General features: G+C 36.6%; 1 protein-coding gene across 1 annotated transcript in view; it reads left to right on the top strand.

Annotated features, from left to right (window-relative positions):
- CACNA1D (calcium voltage-gated channel subunit alpha1 D) overlaps window positions 1-24,080 on the top strand; it is a 184,124-nt gene that overhangs the window by 97,973 nt on the left and 62,071 nt on the right. Inside the window, 16 exon segments of the mRNA XM_086619049.1 lie at window positions 4,162-4,249; window positions 4,969-4,995; window positions 10,767-10,927; window positions 11,512-11,523; window positions 11,526-11,736; window positions 11,881-11,885; window positions 11,888-12,087; window positions 13,970-14,090; window positions 15,117-15,231; window positions 15,921-15,943; window positions 15,946-15,989; window positions 16,617-16,686; window positions 17,499-17,643; window positions 19,475-19,604; window positions 22,417-22,476; window positions 22,557-22,616. Coding sequence (XP_086475175.1) covers window positions 4,162-4,249; window positions 4,969-4,995; window positions 10,767-10,927; window positions 11,512-11,523; window positions 11,526-11,736; window positions 11,881-11,885; window positions 11,888-12,087; window positions 13,970-14,090; window positions 15,117-15,231; window positions 15,921-15,943; window positions 15,946-15,989; window positions 16,617-16,686; window positions 17,499-17,643; window positions 19,475-19,604; window positions 22,417-22,476; window positions 22,557-22,616 — 1,472 coding nt within the window.

Below are 24,080 nucleotides of genomic sequence, written 5' to 3'. Positions count from 1 at the left end.
TGGGATACAGCAGATCTCTCTATGGCAGGAAAAGTACAGATTTCAAAGGCGATTAAATTAGTGATTAGTAGCTTCTTATGTAATACTTTAAAAATGTAGTTTAGGTTCCTGCATCCCCAGCATTTTAACATTTCTGACCAGAAAAGTCATTAAGTCAAGTAAGTTATGTATGAACTCCATGTATTTGTGCATCTGTCTGTTGCTGATAGCGGGCAGGTATTCAGTGCTGTTCCATAATGGAATATCTTTTAACTACTAGGATTGTAAATACGCCTTTAGCGACAGTCGTAAATCTTTATTATGAACCAATAACTAGTTACCCCGAGGTCAATGAAAAACTTCCTTTGACTGCAAAACATTGCGAATTTAGCTCAAAAGCAGGGAGAGGCGAGGGCTTTAGCTCTGATGTGTTAGGCTGCCGGTGATTGCAGTTAGTTTTACCTAACGTCGCTTGTGTTTTGTATGTGGACACGTTTTTGTTTTTCGCGTTGCAACCGCTGCCACCTGCTGTGCACACGCTGGGATTGCATGTGCGTGACACCAGGGGTGACGGTGGCTGACTTAATGGAAGAAAAGAAGAAAAGCAGACTTCGCTGCTTTGGCCGTTCTTCCAACAAACACGGTAAAACGTGTTCTGATTTGCAGCTGAACTTTCTTTTGTGCCAGTACTGCATTTGCCGTGTTAGTTTTTGAAAACACGTATTGTGTGCGTTTTCTCTAGCAAAGACGTACATCTGCAGCATGTAGACACTGGTGCATGCAGCTCTGCTGTTTGAAGTGCATGTCTGAAACAGAGTGGTGCTGCGGTGCTCTGCCTTCCTAAAGCATAGCTGTTAGTCCACTGAAATTTCCACTGAAGTGTTTTTGTCTGTGTTCTGTTTGAAGCATAGCACTTTTTTTTTTTTTCAAAATCAGGTAGAACAGGGAAAAACTATATTTTAAATTCAGGTGTGAAGAAATTAATCAAAGTATTTTACAAGCTTTGTAATAAATAATGTAAGCTTAGAACCATTATGATGATGATAATATTTACTGTTCATTTGTATAATACTTCTAATGTAGAATCTAACAAAACATAACAAACTTTACTGTATCTCCTCTTGTTATTGATGGTTCTGTTTCTGTAATTTGTGTTTTATTCAATTTCTTTCCCACTCGCAATGGAGATGGACAGAGGTTATAGAGCATGATAGTTATTTTCAAATCCACGCTCTCTTAGTACTGGCAAATGTATTGATTTGACATAATCACTACTGTAGTAATTAGGAAATCTAATTTTAATCCTACCTACAACGAAGTTTTTGGAGCAACTGACTACTTGCTGTCCTAGAATCACTATGGTGGCTCAGATTGAGGCTTGACAAATCTGATCAAGTTACTTTAGAGAATGCACAGAAAGCCAGAAATTTTAAGCCAGAAATTGGTAGAACAATGGACTAATTTTCTATAAATACTGAGTCTTCCTGAAATTCTTTATATAACTGTTACATATATTTTCTAATAGAATTATAGAATCACAGAATGGTTTTGGTTGGAAGGAACCTTAAAGATCATCTAGTTCCAATGCCCTGCTGTGGACAGGGACACCTTCCACTACACCAGGTTGCTCAAAGCCTCATCCAGCCTGGCCGGTTGTCAGCAGAACTGACACTGGCTTTAATAGAGACAAGATTTTTTTTTTTTTCCTTGGTGCTTTGTTTTTCTCCATACAGTCATGTTTGAAAAGGGCAGGTATTTCCTACTGCAACTTAATGCATCAAGTCAGGGTAGACTTGAATTCAAATTATATTTCTTTACACTTACTCTTTTAAAAATTATTTGGCATGTGTTAAAACAAATAGCATTTGTGTGACACTGAGTGACACTCTGTGAGGAACTGGATGATAGGTACTGCTTTTAGAATGATAAATTTGAAACAAGTGTGACACACTTTGCACATGTAATGCTTGCAAAAGTGGGCCTAGCTCTGTTTTCATGGCAGCTCTTAATAAGAGTGTATGAAGCAAGACTTCTGCACACATCTTTTGCAGTTGTCATCACAAGTGCTAAAATGTTCCTCATTAGGTGGCGATAACATTGTGTTTCCTAACAACATGCGAGTCACCCAGCACAAGACAAGCATGTCAGTCCTTTACCAGACAGGGAAATTCCTTGCATTTCTTGCAAAAGACCCTGACATTTTAAAATAAAAACTATTTTTTCTGAAGATCTGAGACTGTTTCTGAAATAGTTTGTAATATTTTTTTTTCTTAAACCCTTTGGAATTTTAATACTTGAATTTGGCTATCATCAAAGATTGTTTGCTATACTTTTCAGTGACATTCCTTTCAAACTCTGTGACTGTAAGCTGTGAAGATCACGCAAGACTAGCAATATTCATTTTTAAAAACTGATTTATAAAGAGAAGCATGATATTAGAATTAAGGCACTTGCAGGTGCTAACCAGAGATTTTTTCATATATAAAGCAATTACAGTAATATTTAAAAGAATCTTCAAAACAGAAGAATCTTGTGAAAGAAGGTTTTGCTGTGCTTACTGCCTGAAATGCCTTGTTTATTCAAACACTTGCATGGACATTTTGGGTCTTTCTTTGTTATACCAACTCTGTGTGTAACATTTCTTGTAATGGTGACTTACATTTAAGGGGACAGATTTTCAGTTGTTGCAAATAGTAGCTGAGCATCTAGCCTGCGTAGACCTGTCAGTCTTTCAACTTGGATGGAATTGATGGGCATGGAAACTAAACTACTGTTTACCACTTCCATGTATCTCTGCGTCAGTGATGAGGCAATAGAGGGGCTGTGCAGACAAACTGTTACTAACAGTTCTCATTTTGTACCTGATCCGTAGATAAATCGGGAAATTCAAGGTCTGATTCTCAAGTCTCACTTATGTTGTGTGTATTTAACCCTGCTTTAAGCCTCCTTTAGGCTACCAAAATAGTGAGACATCCCTAACAGAAATAGGCATTGTCGCCCTTCTGCCTTCAGTACTCAGTTACAGACGTTGGCTTAAACCCTGCCCAGCAAAACAAAGCAAAAAACAAACAAGCCAACCATCAAAATACCAGAAGGTACACCACAAAATACCTTTCGGATACTGTTATTCTTTTGTTCTTCCTGCCCTACCGTAATTTCAGTGCATCTTTCACCTCTCTTATTTTTCCTACTTTGTGTGGTATTTCTATTGTATAAATCAGCAACATAGATTTTACACTTTGCTTGTTCCTAAGGTTTTCCTTTCATACTTACTTTACAGACATGGAAGTAGTGTTCTCCCCTAGGAAGTACTGAGAACTTTGGCTGTTCATTTCCTGACACCTTTTGACATACGTTATCCTCCCTCTATATTTTAGTCAATTTGAAAATAAATGGTGATGACTAATTTTGAAATGAGTTTTGTCGAAAAACATTAGCAACGATTGCTAACTATACAGTAATGATCTGATATACGTACAGTAATTCACTGTGTACAAGTGTAATAATCCCCTTTTTATTACTAGTACTTCTCATAACCCTTTCTAGTACCCATTCTGCCATTCCCAGTGCTCCGTCCTGTCTGCTCATATAGTATTTACAGGCACAGTTACTTTCTGGCACCTTGCCATAATAATTCATAAATAGAGAAATAAAAGCATAGAGTGGTCAATATAATCAGAGTATGGTAGTTTGTATTTTCAGAAGAAATTTGGGGACACTTCTTGGAATTAGCGAGCATGTTAACAACACTTGAACTGATAAGCACCTCCGAAGTGTTAACAGAACACTTCTTAAAATGGAAGGTCACAAAGTCTAGCTCAGGTTTATTTCTTTACTAGGGGTAGCATGCCGTTTGTTACAAAACTCCTCTACGTTGTATTCTGCTGTGCATTTTCAACAGTTATGTTGAATCATTGAAAAGAAAGCAAAAAACCTACAATACACTCTGGAATTCTGTGTGCTTTCTTTTATTACAAGAAGAGGACTGATGAAGCGTCTGACTTCATCTGCTATTCCTCAGATCTTCTGAGCTCTCATTAGACCTGCAAAAATTCCTCAGATCTTCTGAGTTCTCATTAGACCTGCAAAAAGTGGAGGCATTCTTGCAATAGAAGAGAAGATCACATTCTGTGTGATGCCTTGCTTGGCTGTCAATCTAAAGCAATTTCTGCCTCCTAACAGCAAGCATGCCCACGAGTGAAACCGAATCAGTGAACACAGAGAACGTGAGTGGAGAAGGAGAGAACCCAGCTTGCTGCGGGAGTTTATGGTGAGTACACCGACTGTTTTCAAGTACCCACCCTCACCATCTCAAAATTTAAAAGAATCATTCTTTCCCTGTTGTTTCTTTAGCCAAAACTACTTTTAAACAGTCAAGCTTTGTGTGACACTTGTGGTCTTTTTTTGCCCTTCAGAAGTTTAATATTAGATCAATTAGTGCATTAAAGCACTCCTAAAATTCTCAATTTAAGAAGATATAAGCCAGTTCAACTAAACTTCCAGTGGAGTCATGTTTTCCTGAAAGCTTTTATAAAGTACAGTTATTGTCAAAATAATAAGAAACGAACTGAAGAACTGAAGTCCCCTATGACATGTAAAAGAAACATTTTCTGTTACATTGTATATGATCTGGAGAATATGTATTTTTCAGGCAATAACTGAATGTATGGGAGTATTTCTGTATCCCGTGGTGTCTCTATTTATTTGCTTAGATTTTCATGACTTCCAAGCAGCTTCTATGTGCAGTTTATTTCCTTAGTTTTAAAGGATATTTCTTTCACTTAGGAAATGTGTAAAGTTTTAGGAATGGTGGTATTTCAGAAAAAAAATAACAGACAATAGAATTTCAGCATTCCTGATGTATTTTGTTAAAAGCTTCTTTCTACGTATATGTAATCACAATGTATTGATTTGCAAAATTCTAAAGAGAATGAATTTGTGTTAACTTTTTTTTCCACATTCTTAAAATGTCTTCTCCTTCTCTTCTAGTCAAACCATCTCAAAATCCAAGTTCAGGTCAGTATTTTCCCATCTCTTCATCACTTTTTTCCCTTGTGACTATTTGTCATGATGATCTCATAAAATTATTCTTTATTTACTGTACTTTAAATTTTACTGTGTGAAATTCTTCCTGATAGTTACTGGTGAATACAAAAGTGAAGTATCCATGAACACTTTTGGAAATCAAACTGCCTGATTTGCTTTGCTGATATTTGTGGCTCTCTCTTCACTTACTAGGAGCATTTGACAATGTGAGCTTCTATTTTCAAGTATGATTGCAGAAGGGAAGTGTTGTAAGCAAAATTAAAAATGTATAGTCCTGTTATTGTAGACATTGCATATGTCTCTATAAAATCAATGTTTCTTTATTTTGTTTTTATTTTCCAGTCTTATAGAACATATATTTAGTAATTAGAAAGGATAATTGCAAACACAGAAGAGATACCTCTTTTTATTTAAAAATGTTAGATTACTCCATGGAGGAATTAAAAAAAAAAAAATCTATATGATTTAAGTTGAGTAATCAAGTGATAGACTTAGTGAATCATGAACGGCAAAGACACTCCTACTGTTGCAGACAACGCACAGAACAAATATTTTTCACAGGAAATTTGTAGCAAAAAAAGGGACAATCAAGAAGATTTGGCAACATCTGGCATCAGCAGTTTTGGCAACATCTGGAATTATTCCAATTTTTTAACCCTAGTAAAACTGGTTTCAGTGTTGATGTATAGCAAGTAATTAATTGGTAACAGCAGTGTATTCTCCTTGCAGCAATGATGAGGAATAGCATACCCAGGTTTATTCTACTAGCCTTACTAGCTCTGATGACCTACCAGTGCTGACCAGTTGCAAGCAGTTGGAGTGGACTTTTGTTCCTTTTGAATAGTCGTCTTTCTTTTTTGAAGAAGAGCTCCCAGACAACAGTTAACTGTTGCCTTTCTACATTGAGAGTTTTTTCATGAGACGCTATGATCAAACTTTATTTTATCATCCTTTTCAGCCAGCAAACTGGTGACAGCATATAAATGTGCCTCGCTGTTGAAGATTCTGGCCAATGAAGATCTGGCCATTTAGGCTGGTAGAGAATACACAACTAACTTTTTAGAAGTTTCATCATTAATTATAAAAGCCGTATCTTTTCTTGTGTGCGTTCTGCTACAGAAACTAGCCTTAGCTATACCAACTGAATGGATCTGTTATGTCCATGTGGACCTTTGAGCTTAACCCTTCCTGAAAATTATCATAGATGATAACTGGTTTTAGAATCATAGAATCATAGAATGGTTAGGGCTGGAAGGGACCTTCAAAGGTCATCTAGTCCAACCCCCCTGCAAGGAACAGGGACATCTCCAACTAGATCAGGTTGCTCAGGGTCTCGTCCAACCTGGCCTTGAATGTCTCCAGGGATGGAGCATCCACCACCTCTCTGGGCAACCTGTTCCAGTGTTCTACAAGTCTCATGGTAAAAAATTTTTTCCTAATATCCAACCTGAATCTACCTCCCTCTATTTTAAACCATTACCCCTTGTCCTATCACAACAGGCCCTCCTGAACAGCCTCTCCCCATCTTTCCTGTAGGCCCCCTTGAGGTTTTAGTTTAATAAAAAGAAGTGATTCAGTGTGCTAATGGTCTGTAATTTCTTGCCATTGTTTCCAGTTACCATAACAGTAGAACAAACGGAAAAATTGTTTACTGTTACATTAGCTGAGAATACCAGACAAGTATGATTATTTTGATTTTGAGATTGTCTCCAATCAACCTTATAGTATACTATTTATTGCTATGAAGCCTACTCATGCTGATTTAAAGAGAAACTCGAATATGAAGTGGTTGCATGAAACTTCAAATGCCAGGCAGTGCAATAGGCTGCTGCTAAACTACATTCTCCAAGTTTGGTCTATTTACACACTGGAGACTTACAGAAGCGTTACAGAGAAAGCAAAGTAATGCCTATGTTCTGAATCATGCCAATTACTAATCTTCTAAGGAAAAAGAGCTCTAGAAGCTCTATTAAATGAAAGCTGCTACGTCATCTTTGAGAAAGGAAATATCTATCCAAACTTGATATTTTTAATAATCCAGGCAGTGAGTAAGGAGTCAATTCTGTCCATCTCTCCAATCATTGTTCATAATCAACACATCAGTTGAAAGAAAACTTACTTGCAAGCCAGAAAATCACCAAAGTATCTCCAACTGTCTGGATTCTGCCGCTACCTTAAATATCTTTTTCATGAGCTCTTTGATCAGAATCTGTTCTGGTGGCATTAAAAAACACCAGTCACACAGAAGTTCATTCTTACGTGTATTGCTGCATCTATTCACAGAAGTTGTGGCAATTTGCAATGGGATGTTGGTGTCTCTCATTTGGAAGTGCTTGCAGGGGTCTGCAGCTGCTTGAGATCTTCAACCATACTTAAACGTTTTAAGCTGAATTTGGTAATGGGAGTTCCCCTTTCAACTTTTAGTTTCTAAAAGCTCTGTTTACTTAAAATACAGAAACTCTCAGTTCTGCAGCAAAGCCCTGGCTTATGTGCTCAACTGTCAGAGCTGTCCTAGCACATTTGAAGCCAAATGCTAAACGTTGGGCTAATTCTCACTCTTCTGGCCTGATTCTCACTTCAACTTCAGGAATGTTGTTCTGCAATGGCAGTACACTGTGTTTCAGGGAAAATGAAATCAGGACATAGCTTATCAAGGATATCGGTTTGACTGTAAAAGTCTTTGGATCAAGATAGAAAATGCTTTTTATTGCAAGTTAGCCTGCCTGCTGTACCACAAGTGAAAATAGAAGTTAATCCTTGGAAATATGCTTCTATATGGTCAAATAGGTACGTGGTAAAGAGAACCACATCCTAGCAAGATACAGCAATTATCTGCTGGTTTATTAAGTGAAGGTATATCAACCACACATTATGCTAGGATATATATGGGGAAATATGATCTGTGCCACATATTTGTAATCTTCCAGGTGGAATTTGGAATGTTTTGGTGTTAGAACAACTGTTTTTTCTCCTTACATGGAAGCGATGGAGCTATTATTAGACTCAGATGGGGATCTGCGAGTTGAAGATTTGTGCACGTTGTTGTCTGTGAAGATCTCTCTTTTTAAGCATTCGCTTTCTTGTTTGTCAGTGTCATTATATGATCACATTGACCATCAAGTCATGCTAAAAAGCTGGTACCATGCTCTGAATCCTGTAATTACAAAAATGAAGAATGGAAAAATAGTCTCAGAGGCTTCTATTCTTCTTAATTAGTGAGCGCTGTGGTGCAATGTTCTGTCTCGTATTTTATAAATAAGAGTAGTGAAGTCTAGAGTCTCTGCAAAGACGTTAGCGCCCATGAGTATGGCAGAATTGATCTCGGGCATTAATATTTGCTTCTCTGTGATCTTACTGGTGAAAATGAGGCACACCAGTTTTGCAGATGTAGTTTATGCATGTTCTAAAGAGAAAGTCCAGTTTAGAAAAATACCATGTTATAATTAAGGGCTGCTGATACAAAATAATCCGAAAATGAATGTTCCTACCTTTGCGTAGGTCTAGCAGCAATAGAAAACCATGAATAGCAAGTAAACAAACTAAACTTCATAGATTCTGCATGACTGACTGACACTGAGTTCAGTCAGACTCAGTGGAAGACTGGATTTCCCACATGTGGATTCAAATTTAACACTGGGGCCTAAAGGACCACCTAAATGTGAATAACTGAGTGAATGAAAGTGAAATTGGGAGCACATTTGTAAGAATAATGGTTTGCTCATAAATAGTTATGAAAAAAAATTATTTAATGAGAGCAAAGGCAGTGAATAATTTGGTTTGTTGTAACAAACTATGTCAACAATAAGTGTCCTTTGTGATTTTAATATTTATTCAACTGCGGAAAAATGCTTGATAATTTCATGAAAGCAGTATTATATCATTGCAAATTTATGAAAATGGAATTTATTTTCAAAATAAAAGAGTATCTTTCATTCTTCCAGGAAAAAATTATGCTATTTGGTTAAAGCTAGCAGAGATGGTTAGTAAAAAATAGAAAACTGTTGAGTGAAAATAGTGTAATCTGTTTTCTGTAAGTGTGAAAAAAGGCTTTTACCTACCCAAGGAGTGAGCCATCCTGGTGATGGCCATGGCCATAGTGCTGTTTAGCAGGGGACTGGCAAGATAAGAATGTTCTTGAATACTGTGGTTTAGGTCAGGACAGGATATTTTTCCCTTTATATGGTTAGAATACTGCAAAGGCCTGAAACATCTTTGTACTGATGTCTGAAATCAGTATTTAATTTCCATTTCTACCAGTACAAATTTAAGATGTGTAAGGAAAACTCAGTTAATACTTGAATGCAATGCCAAGCTCAGTTATTTTTATGGTGGTGTAAATAATGGTTCTGTTTTCTGAGGCAGATTTAAAGCATTTCTGATTTATAAATACTAAATATAATACCTGCTAATTCAGACTCTAAAAGTATTAAGAAATTCACCTGGTTACTTGTAAGAATTTTCAAAAGCCATGGTTTCATGTTTGTGATACTGCTAAAAGGGCTGCAGTGCCCTTCCCCTGTCTCAGCCACTCATTCTTCCTGCTCTTTCTGTGATGAGGCAATAAATGAATTGGATCAGACAACTGACCAGCTAAAATCAACTCAGAAAAAAAGAAATTGGTTTCCACCAGTCAGTTCTCAGGTCTGGCTCACTTCATTGGGGCTGGTTTTGGCAAAAGGAAAGGAAAGAGCAAACAAGGAAAGCAGACCCCCCCCCCTTTCTATCACAACAGATTTATGGCTTGATAGTGAAACTATAGGGAAGAAGGAAGCTGATACATGCACACTCTTCTAAGTTCTTTGCTATTTTAAGGCTAGGTCTAGCTTCCATTGGAGTCTGTTCCTGCTCTGTCCCTTGAATTTTGGATGAAGCAGTTGTTGGTTCCTAAAATTTATTATCTGAGTCCATGGCTGTAGTTCTCGGTGTGTGAATTTTGTATGCCTCCCTTTTAGGTAATATCAAGTGCTTCCTAATCCTTCTCTTCCTATGACTCAGCAATATATTTTCTTCCTGTTTCAGAAATGGAAATGCAACCCAGAGAGACTAATTTGTTTACTCACGTACCTAGAAGTGAAGCAGAGAAATTAAATCTAGTTTTATGAGTCCAAAGCTAAGCTAATACCCTCACTTGTGAATCCAACTCATCTAGATAGGGGCTGTTTACTTGTCCTTGGTTGTTACTCCTTTTCATTTCACAAACATTTGCCCGCTGACAATTTCAAGGCACATCAGTAGACATCTCTAGGAGTCACTGACTGAGATATCTAACATTATAGGGGAGATTTCTAAAATTAACCTCAGCATTACTGCCATGTTTAATCCAGCCAGAATTGTGCCTGTGGTTTAATTCAAAACCTACATTTTCAGACTAAATGTAATCTGAATTCTAAATTGCTTAACTGGCTTTTCTTTACTGCTATTGAGTGTATGGGGCCTGGGAAGACAGATTTTTTTACTCAATTAAATGTTAAATGCAGCTTAATCTAATTATGTCACAGGCAATTAGAGTCTCCAAAAGTTGTGGTTTACCTTTAGAAATCTAAAAATAGGAGTAACAAATTAGCACTCCTTAATCTGCAACTGGTAATAATTTATACAACTAAGTATTGTGCACATACTTATGAAAGTACACCTGCTCACACATATATAATTGCATTGTGTTTTCTACATAGAGGAAACCCTCCTTAAGTTCATATGTGTTTTCTGTGTAATGATAAATTTGTTTTTATTTGAACTTTCAGTCGACGCTGGCGTCGCTGGAATCGATTTAATCGAAGAAAATGTAGAGCTGCAGTAAAATCTGTAACATTTTATTGGCTTGTTATTGTCTTGGTCTTTCTGAACACATTAACTATCTCATCGGAGCATTATAATCAACCTGACTGGCTGACCCAGATCCAAGGTACAATAAAAAATTTTTTGTCCTGTTTTTGACTATGGGTACTTGCATTCTATCAGTACCTACTTTTGTACTTTGCCATTTTGTTGTTGTTTGCTGTCCTGAAGAATATTCAGTCCAGCCAAAGGGAGATATGACTGAATGTATTTGATTTTCACAACTGTAACACAGCTTAATGGCATACCAGCAAAAAACTGGCAATACTAAATTGTTAATACTTATATTTTTACTGTTAAATTATCCTTGAGGGATGAGGAAGGAAATAGTAACTGGCACATCAGAACATGCTGTGGGCTGTGTTGCTTAAGATACAGTGTGGACTCAAGCTGTGAGTTGAGCAGCCATGAACTGCACGATGCATTGGACAGATGAATAGTTTACAGGTGGGAGGAGCTTTACTTGCCTCTGTAACTTTGCCGCTTAGGCATCAAATACAGTCCAACATAAAAAAAACAGTACTTCCTTCTTAAGCAAAAAGCTGCAAACCAGTATAGAATGTATAGTACTAATATGTTAAATGAAAAATGAAATCTATGAGACAATTCAGGAATGTGGTTTTGTTTTTGTTTTTTAATATTTTGTTCCAGATATCGCAAATAAGTTCTTCTGGCTTTATTCACCTGTGAAATGTTAGTGAAGATGTACAGCTTGGGCCTACAGGCTTATTTTGTTTCTCTTTTTAACCGCTTTGATTGCTTCGTTGTTTGTGGTGGCATTGTTGAAACCATTTTGGTGGAGTTGGAAATTATGTCACCCCTTGGAATTTCAGTGTTTCGCTGTGTTCGTCTCCTGCGTATTTTCAAAGTAACAAGGTAAGATTAACTAATATGGCTGACTTTAGGGATAGCTGAAGGGTGACCAGCAATTCTTTTGTAATACTTCATCATGCGCTGCTCTTTTACTGTTTTGTTTGGGGTTTTTTTGGTGTGCGTTAACACACGCATTTTAATTTGTAGGCACTGGCATCCCTGAGCAACTTGGTAGCATCCTTGTTAAACTCAATGAAGTCCATTGCTTCACTGTTGCTTCTGCTTTTCCTCTTCATCATAATCTTCTCGTTGCTTGGAATGCAGCTGTTTGGAGGCAAATTTAATTTTGATGAAACTCAAACAAAACGGAGCACCTTCGATAATTTTCCACAAGCTCTTTTAACTGTATTCCAGGTAACTTTCTTTCATCCCGTATGAAACATTTTACCTTTGATGATCAACGAAACTGTTTAAGTGATCATGTTGCCTGAAAATAAAATCATGAATACTATTTATTCAGTTTACTTTAAGTAGCATTCTGCTCATTAAATTCAGTATTCTGGTAACTCTGCACCATTTGTTCCATTTATTTCATGTCTTATTTGATCTATCTATGCAACATAGCTGTCATATTACTTCACAAAATTAAATCTCCTTTTTCCATCAAATACATGACTAGAAAAAGAGGCGGAATGTTATTTTTATTTTAGTCAAATTGTTTTCTTTAACTTCATTAGCTATACAAAAGTTCACCTGTTCCCAAGCAGGAAAAAATGAGAAACATTGTAAGAATGCATATTTGTGTATGGGTCATATCACTTACTATAATATAAAAATAAGTATGAATTTCTTTAAAGAGACACTATCAGATTTATTAAAATTTTAAAGCACCTTCTCTGTTGCTTGTGAAAAGATAGGGCCATGCTAACAGTTTACTTTTCACTATTTTATGGTCCTTTTTATCATTTTGCCCAGTTTAGATACTGGAATTAGGCTAATTGGTTTCATCTTTCTAGCTGTTTTCACATTCAGCTTGCACATTATCACAGTGTTTGGTTTCAGACATTGTAGGTGAGTGTTTAAAGCTGACCCTGTAAGAGTCAACCTTGTGTCAACTTCCTGTCCCTTTGGTAGAAGTTTCATCTGATGGCTGCCCAGAGCAACCGAAAATACTTTCCATGTAATTTTAACATAAGGAAATCTTAATGAGAAATTTCCTTAAGAGGTGAAGTGTCCGCATTTGACCTGGCGTTGGCCCTTTAAAAAGTTAAGGCTGTACTTTCAAACTCAGCTGAGTTGGATTTTATTCATATTTTAGATTGCTTCATTTTCAAAGGAATGAGGCTTCCTTCGGTTTCAGAATACACTCAGGAGCAACCAACCTGCTGGATGCTAAACAACTATGAAAATCAGCTTGATAAGCTTAGCTCTCCAAAATTGAATTTCAGAAATTGACATGTGTCTAATTTTCTTGAACAACCACTTAATTACTTGGAAGGAGAGTCAGTACTACATGTTTTCTCAGGAAAGAACTGATAATTTTTAAGGACTTAGTTAGAAATGTATAAAGTGCCCCTACAACCTGTATTATCATACTCAGAATTTTTGTTATAGTGCAGAAAAGGTGGAGTTGCCTCATTGTAAACTGTCCTTTTAACTAATCAACAGATTCTGTAAAATTCTTTTAGACTTCTGTGAAATTATGTGAAACAATAGCCAATAAGAAAATCATGTCATTCTCCAACAGCATTGAACTCCATTCAATTGAAAATAGCAACCATTTCAAAAGCTGTAGCAGCAGCGTATGTGCGTGGTGCATTTATTATATAATTTATGATAAGGCAGCCAGTCCTAGTTAAAACTGAAATTGGGTAGACCAATTTGCAGGACTAACAAATGGCATAGCCCAGAAAAGAAAAAAGAGAACCTTACAACACATACTAACTGGATTTTAAAGAGAGATGAACATTTGCGGGCGTTACTACGTACGTGGTGTTACTGTAAATCAGGGATTTTACTTTTGCATGCCCAAATCAATAAAATTATAGGCTTCTATTTTTATTATTTTTGCCTTTGAAGTTCAGTGATGTAAATGCATAGCATAAAATAAAAGCTAATAGATTTAAACCCCATCTTTCAGGAAATGCTTATTTAAATGGAAATTTTAAAATAACGCATGAAAAGATTATGGTATTGCTCTATGTATACAGAAGGTTAGCCTTATGGTGTATTGTGATCTGGGGAAATATATTGCTCTTTTCGATGCCTAGTTACTAATAATATATCTGCTTCTTAGATCCTAACAGGTGAAGACTGGAATGCTGTTATGTATGATGGCATAATGGCATATGGTGGCCCATCATCATCAGGCATGATAGTCTGTATATATTTCATTATCCTCTTCATCTGTGGTAACTGTATCCTTTGCAGTCACTGGAGACATCTCCAAATGGGGCTGTATGCTGGGGACATATGCAAAATTGCAGTTGACATGCATGTGCAATGTCCTTTGAACAGACTTTTCTTTGTACACCCATTCCCTAATGAATGAGACTCCAGTGGTCTCTGAGTCCATCTCCAGCCACCACAGTGGCAGAAGCCAGGGAATTTTTCCTTTCTTCCTTCAGTGGGAAAACAGCCTTATTCTACCTGCTTGTCTCTGTTTAATATCTCTCCCTCTGAAAATGCATGGATGTAGTTTGGTCTCTATGGCAGTAATTTCCTGTTCATCCTTTTGACACTTGATATAGTCCTGGTAAAACTGCCACACGCTGGCAGTGGAGCCAGTGATCCAGTGTATGCTGCAGGGACCAGATGAGAGAAATCTGCACAGAGAAATAGAGTCAGTTAGGATCAGGTCTGCTGAAGTGTTCCACTTCCCTGCCTCCAGTGTACTGGAAATACTTCCTTGGCCCCATGTAGCAACAGAAACTAGCGCCATTCTCAGAAGTTCTTGGAAGGTCAGAAAGTGATAAAAGGGCAAAACCATTCTATTTTCTGTGCTATACAATACTTGTATCATTCTACGTAACTGATACGGGCTGAAGTACAGGATTTGATACAGATTGTTGTAGACACAGCAGTCAGTGCATTATAAAAATGAATTTTTCAAAACGCCTCAACAGTCTTCACTTTTAATAGACAATGTTTCATGTGTGAAACTTTCTCAGGCTAACGTAAAGTTGAATTTCATTTATTTAAAAAATACATCAAGTATTCTGCTATTTTAAAATCAGTGACCCTAATGGATCTCTGCTCATTTTATACCTAGTATTAATCTGGTCTGTTATATGAGTGTTGTTTGCGCTACGCTCCGCATGACAAATCTCTGTGCTGTAGGTTGGGAACATGTGTTTTATATCTCTCACATTGTCAGGGTTTATGCTGATAATAAACCAAACAAGTACAGTAAGGCATAATGTCCTTAAAATGATTTGAAATAGATATCTTGCTAAATGTCTTCTTGGCCATTGCTGTGGATAACTTGGCGGATGCTGAAAGTCTAAATACAGCTCAGAAAGAAGAAGCTGAAGAAAAGGAAAGGAAAAAGAATGCGAGGTAAAATACGAGGGTAAAATGCGAGGTGAAGGCAAGGGTACTGAATTCTTTCATAAGGATTTTCTTTACTTTATATAAATGTCCTTATTATATTCAAAATTTATTGGACTCAGGAAAAAAAAAGAAAGTTTACCTAGACCTTAAAACAAGACCCAATTAGTATGATTTTAGATAAAAGTTGGGTAGTAATTGGGAAAATGGGGTCAATTAAGGACATAATGATAAGCCAACTGATATTTAAACATTGCAATGGTAGGATTTATTGCACAATTAGAAGAAGAATGTGTCTGTTGTTGCCAGTGCACGACTCCCTGTGGAATCTGTTCTCTAAGCCTTATATAGACAAGAAGAAAACCTTCCTTTGAAATCAGTGCTGGCCTGTTGAAGCTAATGGAAGCTGTTTGTATGAGTCCAAGGGCACAGTTTATCCCTCTAGAAAGGAGTAATGGTCACGCATTGAATTTTTTAGGGATTAACTTCTGATATTATATTCAAAATTAGAATCTTTTAAATGGATCGTTGCATTCAAATGCAATAGATTTTATTGCTCTGACATCTGCATCTCTGCAAATAATTTTAAATATTTTACTATATGATTTTAGGTATACTCTCTGAACTTTTCATAGAATGGGTATTAAAATCTTCTGTCTTTACATGATGTACTTTGTAATTGTTGTATTGTTTTGTAGAAAAGAGAGTCTGGAAAATAAAAAAGTGAGAAGTCAGAAGGTGACCAAAAGAAGCCCAAGGATAGTAAGGTATTTATTCTAAAAATTGTGTCTTTTCTAAGAAGCAGTTTTACTAATTTTGCTAGGGAGTACTTTGCAAGACTACTGTGCATTGTACAATTTCTTTTATGAACCCATCACCCTTAGAATTTTTTCCAGGCAAAGGAAATTTAGTTTTTGTGCTTTGCATCCTCACAGAATCTCTTAACGCATAAAATCCCTTTGGTTTCAGGATATCCTGAGAAGGGAAGTTCTTATAGAATGAAATTGTTAATGTTAGGAAAAAACGATGTTGTTTTAGGATCCCTGTAGGTATATTTCTTCCCTGATAAATCCAATGGAAGACATTAGTGAATGATAAACTCTTAGTAGAATGTTCAAACGTTCTTGGTAATTTTTACTAAAACCTGTTGGTTATATTCTCATTGTGATCTATACAGCTAGAAGAATGTGATAATATAGAAAAATAATCTTTTAAAAATATGTATTAAACCGTCAGCTCTCCTCTGTTCTCAGAGTTACCCTGTTTCAGAAAACTCAGACTAGGGAACACTTCCCTGACTTCAGAGACTTATTTGGTTTGCTTTGTGTTGAACTTTATACTACGAGCTATATTTAAATTTATTTTTCTTCTTATGCATCCCTTGCATTGCGCAGGTGACAATTGGTGAATACGGAGAAGGAGAGGATGAGGATAAAGATCCCTATCCACCCTGTGATGTACCAGGTATGTGAATATCAGCTGGAAGACAAACACGTTTAAGTTTGTTTTCTAAAATATCCTAAACTTCCTCTTGCTGAACACTGAATCAATTCCTTTGAAGTCAGTGAATTTGTGCTCTGTTATCAGTGGATAAATGGGCCTGTAAGCTGCTAAGTATTATCTTTTCCTGCAGCTTCCTAGACAGTACAAACAGCATGTGAGAGTTATTGCTGTGAGCCTGAAGCCTGCTGTGATAATACTATCTGGATGTGAGGGCAAATTCTAAACTTTTCTGAAACATTTGGCAAAAAAGGACATTCCAGGCTGATGATGTTCTATCACTTTTGTCTTAGCTTCCTCCAGTCCAGTGAACATACTTATCTAAAAATCAGTTGTACCTGATTGTCTGGATGCTTATTACAGAAATCTGCCCTACGTTTTGAGCACTCGGTGCTCAACTGGTGCACAAAGTTCAGCACCCCTACAACACAGCTCAGGCGTGTACTGACCGTCAGGGGCTGAGCTTAAGTGGGACACCAGAGCCCATGTGTACGGGGTGTGAGCGAAAACCCCAGATGAGGCTGGTCAGGGCCAGGAAAGCCTATTAGTGCACTCAGGGCACTTATGCACACACCCATATATGCACATAAACATGTATATAAGCTCATGACAACTATATCTATGTTCGTATATTGATTCACAGATTTTTAAAGCCATGCTATGAATATATATTTCCTATAAGCCATATACATTTTAATACAAGCCATGCTTTTATATTGTTAAGAACAAAACCTCAATGTTTTTTAGTTTATACTAAAATAGCAATTAATTTAAAGTAGGTGAAGATGAAGAAGATGAGGAGGATGAACCAGAGGTACCAGCAGGCCCACGTCCCCGTAGAATATCGGAACTAAACATGAAGGAGAAGATAACACCGATCCCTGAAGGGAGTGCCTTCTTCATTTTCAGCAGCACGAATCCGTAAATATAATTTTGAAAAATGCTGGTTTAGTCCATTAGTTTAGCAGTGAATGAACAGGCCTCCTTCCAGTGAGTTTAGGAATAGAATTCCAGTATCTTCAGCAGGAGAGAGATTGGCTTCTCTCATAAGATTTTCTGAATGACTTGGTAAATGAAAAGAATTTGATAAATATATTAATTTGCTTCCCACTGTTGGAGATAATAGCATTTTGTAAATATAGTTTATCAAGTCTGCACGTCTGAAAAGTATGCTTTAATGCATATTAGCTATTTAGTATGTTTGTCACTGGATATAAAAGGTGTGGCTTAAGATCTGAGCATCTTCTGCATGAAATAGGATTCCTAGTAACCCTAGGAACTTTTGTGGAGCAATACAGGTGAGGAAGGAGAAGAGAATATGAGAGAGAAAAAGAGAAAAGAAAAAGAAAGGATGGATGTATTCCTCTTGGGTTAACAGTATTTTCCCAGATTCAAGCAAACACTGAAGATAAAGACAAATTATTTCAAAAATCAAGAACAGTAGTAGTCAGATTTGTGGGTAATTGGAATCTTTCACTACTCAGTCTAACTCCAGAGCATTTGAAGTTCTACACTAATGAAGAAAGCAAGCTTCAGTAGTCAGTAAAAGTCATTACTGATTGTTGGATGGAAGTGAAGAAATGAATTAAATTCAGTTCCTACAGACTGAAAATAGCTGTTACATTTATATATAGTAATTTCATGAGCAGTCTTGGAAGGGAGCTTAAGCATTATCTGGCATGGGAGAATGCTGTCTTCTCAGTGGTAGAGGTCATCACAATTAAGTTTAGAAGACAGTGTGATGATCAAGATACAATGTTTTGGGCTTGTATCTTATACATTTCATGAGTTACCTAAAGCTTTTTGGAATTTTCACACAAACTGGGGAGAGAGCTCTTTAAACTAGTAATTTTAAGAACACATGCTGAATGAAAAACATTAGATTTGTTAAACATGTCCAATTGCTTTTGACCTCAATGCTACATATTCTTAGGCCAAAATGGCCATGTTACTTAACTAATATACCCTGTACTCAAATCATCTACTTAATAACAGGAGAACAAATTTTCCGCAGTTTCCTCAATGGGAACAATTTTTCCCAACGAATTTTCTGATTCTTCAGCAGAATTTAGACAACTGACAGTGTTAGTTACGAACCTGGTCCTGCCTTTTTGCCGATTTAATCCTGTACCGACTCAGCCAGGGGGCTCAGTAGCATTTGGAATAACCTTGGCTCAGTGACTCTAAGCATATGTACAGTTCCACTTCATGTTGTGCAGCTGAAACGTAGCATGGCTGTAATCTTCCACACCCACTGTCCTATAATTCCATACGAAAATCTGCATAGGAGATTCTGATGTGGGTTGAGTCTCTAACATGCACAATGAGATCTGCAGCCTAAGCCACATCTCACCATATGAGTATTTTTGACAGCTTTAATAGGACTCAAATCAAACTAGGGATCTGAAATGATTTGTTATCTAGCGTTGGTCCTTTTGACATTGGCCTCTGTATGCGCAGTGGTATAAACACTGGAGCTTGTAGTGGCATTCCTAACCTGTTGGAAACCAATAGGAGCTGGGAAATCCTCTGATTCCTTCGATAACTGCGTCTTTACTCCAGGTGGATTGGATTTTGAGTTTATTGACATTTTTAGAAATCAGAGCGGCAACTTCAGCATTTGCACTGCTTTTAGCTGCTGATGGTTGCTCTGTTCTGTCATCGTTGGCAGAGTGATAGAAAACATGTTGCGTGTTAGCCATCTGCTGAATTTCATTTGCACACATGGTATATTTTTGCATCTCTTCTTCAGAATTCGAGTGGGATGCCACAGACTCATCAATCACCACATCTTTACCAATCTCATCCTTGTCTTCATCATGCTGAGCAGTGTTTCCCTAGCAGCAGAAGATCCAATTCGCAGCCACTCTTTTCGAAATAATGTAAGCCCTACATTTTTATGTCTGAAGATAAATATATCCTTGTAGAATAACAATCCTTCGGGACTAGTGCCTCGTTTTTAATTTTCAAGTTAAGAAACTTTTCCTTTTTCAAGTCATACCTTTATTTTTTTTTTTTCTTTAAAAAACATAAATCTTTAAAGACAAGTAACATTATTGATGGAACATCAAAGGTATTCTAACCGTTTATTACATAATAAATAATGTAATACGTAATGTTTTTCTTTGTCGGCTATTAATATATCAGAATAAAATATTCTCAAGCTGAGCATAATCTTTACAATTTTTGTATTTTTCATAATTTTCAGCTGGTGTACCTGATATGTTTTTCCTGAATCACTCTTAGTGCTTCTCAGTGTTTGACACTGATTTGAAAATACCAGTTCAAATTATCACTGTTTGTAACATGTTGGGAATAGACTCTGACCTGTCCTCTCTTCTCCTTCATTGACTCTATTATATGGTTTTGGGGATCTCAGCGTACCACTCTCTTACTGGGTGTATGCATTTGTAAGGATATTACCTCTTCTTTCAAAGAAGCTAGTGTGGCCACACTAATGACTTTGGATACCACCGTGTCAGACCTGAAGATCCTTGGATTCCTGGTTGACCAAATCAGAAACTAAACAAGTTTCACTTTTTTCTAAACTCACAAGTAAGATGAGGATCAGAGCATGCCCAACTTTTGCCTTGATTCAGAATCAAACACCTTATCAGCTTATATACAAAGCAAAAATTTAGAAGTGTTTCTGTATCCTTTTTTAGATATACTTGTAGAAACAAAATATTTGTAAGAATTTTCGTTTCAGAAATGTCTCTATTATTCAATAAAACTGTAGTTTATGTGGTAGGTAAACATCTGTGTTCTCCTGAATCCCTCATTTTAAGCTCTTAATGTAGTAGACTTGCCTGTTACTCAAGTGCACAATTATTAGACAGAGAAACAAAAATAAATCCACTCCCGTGACCACTGATGTTCGGCTTACACTTATTGCACTTGTATTAGTGATGAAGCAAGCCTCTCGTGTTATTGCGAATTGTGCGTGCTTTAGGTAAGGTATGAAATAGCTGAGACTAGGTGATAGTCTGTGGGGACTTTTGGGATACTTTGACAGAACTTCCAGGCCTCTCCTGCCTTAGATCTAGATTAATCTGTAGAGATTGCCGTGGAGTTAGAGAAACTCTTCTACCTGTAACAGGAAAGATGGACCTACTAGGTCAGTAGAGATTGTATCCCTCTAGTTCTTGCTAGGATGGATGTAGCCTCTGAAAGTCCTCTTTTGGCTGTTGACATTGTCTGAACACTTTTTCAGTAATATTAGTAAAAACCCAAACGCTAAAACTTTCTTCTGAGGTAAGAAGAGGTCATAGCACAAAGACAGTCTTCATGTATATTCAGTAGAGGTGTGTGCTTCCCATATCTATAAAACTGGACAAGTGCAATCTTACGAATAGATCACACTAAAGGATAACAAAGAGAGCTGGTGGGCAATACTGAAATTGTCATTGTAGAAATGGCTTGAAGGGCTGATAATTGTTTTTGTAACTAGAGGAGTATCAGGAAAATTTAGCTGGAGAGTGGTGGAAACTGAAAGGATTCTTCCTGTTTAGACACAGGCAGGTAAAATGTGTGTGATTTCAAGAAGGCATTGTGCTCTTGTAAATATTCACAAATGCACCAGACCTGCATATTTTTCTTGTTACTACCTTGAATAATCATGTTGCATCAACCAGCCAGGTTGACAAGGGAATGAAAACTTACAGACTGGAATGCCTTTAAATATTTTCTTTTAACTCTAGAGTGAATTCCTTACTGATTAATCTTTGTTGAATGGCTTTAATATTTGCCTATTTTTTCAGCCACAGCAAGGGACAGAAGGGTGTGATCTGCAACTGAACACGGAGAAGAAATTATTTCATTTTTATGATCCAATAGGAATACTTTCTCGTGTATTGTCTGTTTTATTTCATTTCTCCTTCCCATTTTATTAGTTGCTGAACCACAGGAATGATGTTTCTGTGCACAACTGTGTGCTAATTGGACTGCTGGATCCTTGAAAGTGAACTAGTACCCTACTGCAGAGCATGTCAATTGCTAAATTAAGTGCTAGCGATATGGCAGCAATGAAATATCTGGCAGCGTTCCTGTCAACAGCAGTGAGGTCAATATCGCATCCCCAATCTTAGTTTGCATATCACTGTGCAACTGTTGTGGGTTCTTTTACACTTCCTACAAATAAATCACTGCTGTATCTTCCAAGTTCAAGAAAAAAAGAGTTGTAGAGCTGATTTTAAGTATTTTAGTTATTCGTTAATTTGCTTTGTGACATTCTATCCCAGTCTATACAGGAACAATGTAATGTAGCAGAATGTAGAATGATGTGCAATCTAGAAGCATCTGTTGAAGTTTTATTTTTTGATGCAATGCTTTGGTAAAAAAAAGAAGACTTATTTATAATAAGAACTTACTCTTTGTGTAAGGTTCTACGTCTCTGTTAAAGGCTGAATAAAGTAACTGAAAGCTGATAGAGGAACATCTGAATTGAAAGAAAGTGTTGCTTATTGGGTCCTGTTAACTCTTCAGTGGTGAAATCTAATGTCTAAGCACAGTAGCATCTGATAAATTTTTAAGTAAATAAAAGTGGCTGCACTATAGCTGGAGTTTTAACCTACATTGTCTAAATTCCCCATCTACCTACTTAGACTAATTCAGGTATTGTTGTGCATGTGGTCTAAATTGTAAAAAGTTATTAATAGATGGATTTCTTACTGTGGCGCATATTATACCTTGCAGATACTTGGTTACTTTGACTATGCTTTCACAGCCATCTTTACTGTTGAAATCCTGTTAAAGGTAATGCATTGTTAATTGATCCTTGTTAGCTCAAAAGCAGCTTTAGCAATAATGTTTGTAACTTTTTGTTTACCTTCCAGATCCTAGGGTATGCAGATTATGTCTTCACTAGTATGTTTACATTTGAGATCATTTTGAAGGTAACAGGTTTTTAAAGGAAGTTTGTTTAAAAGGATTTTCCTTGTGTGTCACCTGCCAAGAAAAGGCACTTGAAGTGTTCTTCGCCTTTTCTCTAAGCGATCAAAGCTAAACTTTTTTAAACCAGAGGATTTTTTTATTTCACAGTTCCTCATAGTTTTGATTGGTTATTTTTTACCATTGGGTGCATGAAGAAGCTGATTTTTTTTTTATCATTACATCAACTTAATAATTCATTTTTTACCCTTTTTAAACTTACAGTTATCAGAAAAGGGAAAAATAACTCACTGCGCATGAGCTTTTCCTTCTCCTTGCTCTGGCATTTCCAAAAGAGATAATCAGTCTTTTAAGAAGGGAGCATGTAATTTCTCATTTCTTGTGCTGAACTATGTTCACAGAGCTAAAATAGTAGATAACTATTTTCTTGCAATAGGACTTGCAAGATATCTTGCATTTATCTATCTATAAACTAAGATACTTTGCATTTATCTTGGGCATACATTTAAATACACAGAAAGGCATAAATATGCTTGCTTAAATGTATTACCCATGCATGAGTCAAAAATGGGCATTTTAATGTATAGTTTGTGTACTGATTATTCAGAATATCCATCGGGGTTACTCAGGTTTTAGATGTATGAAGCTTACTCTGGCAAAGAAGCCATGTAACTGAGGATTAGGTTCACATGTAAGAAAATGCTGAACAAAGAAATCAAAATTTTTGGTGGGAATTTGTGAAATATTTTTTTCAGAAATTTATACATGATTTCTAAAAGTTTCATGCTGTGTATTTTCACCACGAGCTTTCAGTTGAGTAACCCTGATCTATACACTTAAAAATTTCTGGTACACTAAGAATCTGTACATAAACTTTGCATTTCCAGTTGAGGATTAAGCTTAACAAAATCTCTTTTCCCAGCTTTTGCTCATATTGCTGTGCATACTCTTCACAGTGCAATTTGATTAATACTAATTGATGCAATATTTGGGCTGTTTACAAGATAAGCTGTACTGTAAGTAGTAGACTATTTTTATGCTTGCAAATATTCTCCCAGCCTTACCTTTATCCCCTTATTTCTCATTTTCAGCAGTGAGGAGCTTGCTGTAGAATTTATTAATCTTACAACATTTGTAGCACTCTAAAATAAATATCTAGGGTGCTTTTTTTTTTTTGCTGCTAGAGAAAGACTAACCTAAAGGAAAGAAAAAAGCACTGAAAAGATCTGTAGCATTAGATCAAACTAGTGCAAACTCTGAATTTGAGAAGCGATACAAAATATGTTACCACCATTTCTGTGGCAGAAGAGAGTCAGTAAACTTCCACGTGCTCTGAACAGCAGGTTGTATAGTCCGTGCAGTTCCAATTGTGTTTCTGTAGGAGAAGGAGCAATTTTAAAATGTGGCATAAAGAGGCGTAACTGGTGTGTTAACAAAAGCAACGTTCCTACTAACTGCAAAAGATTCTG

Source organism: Tauraco erythrolophus, chromosome 12, assembly GCF_009769465.1.
Source record: "Tauraco erythrolophus isolate bTauEry1 chromosome 12, bTauEry1.pri, whole genome shotgun sequence".
Taxonomy (NCBI): domain Eukaryota; kingdom Metazoa; phylum Chordata; class Aves; order Musophagiformes; family Musophagidae; genus Tauraco; species Tauraco erythrolophus.
Note: the sequence above shows the minus strand (reverse complement) of the source record. Positions and strands in the feature narration are given on the sequence as shown.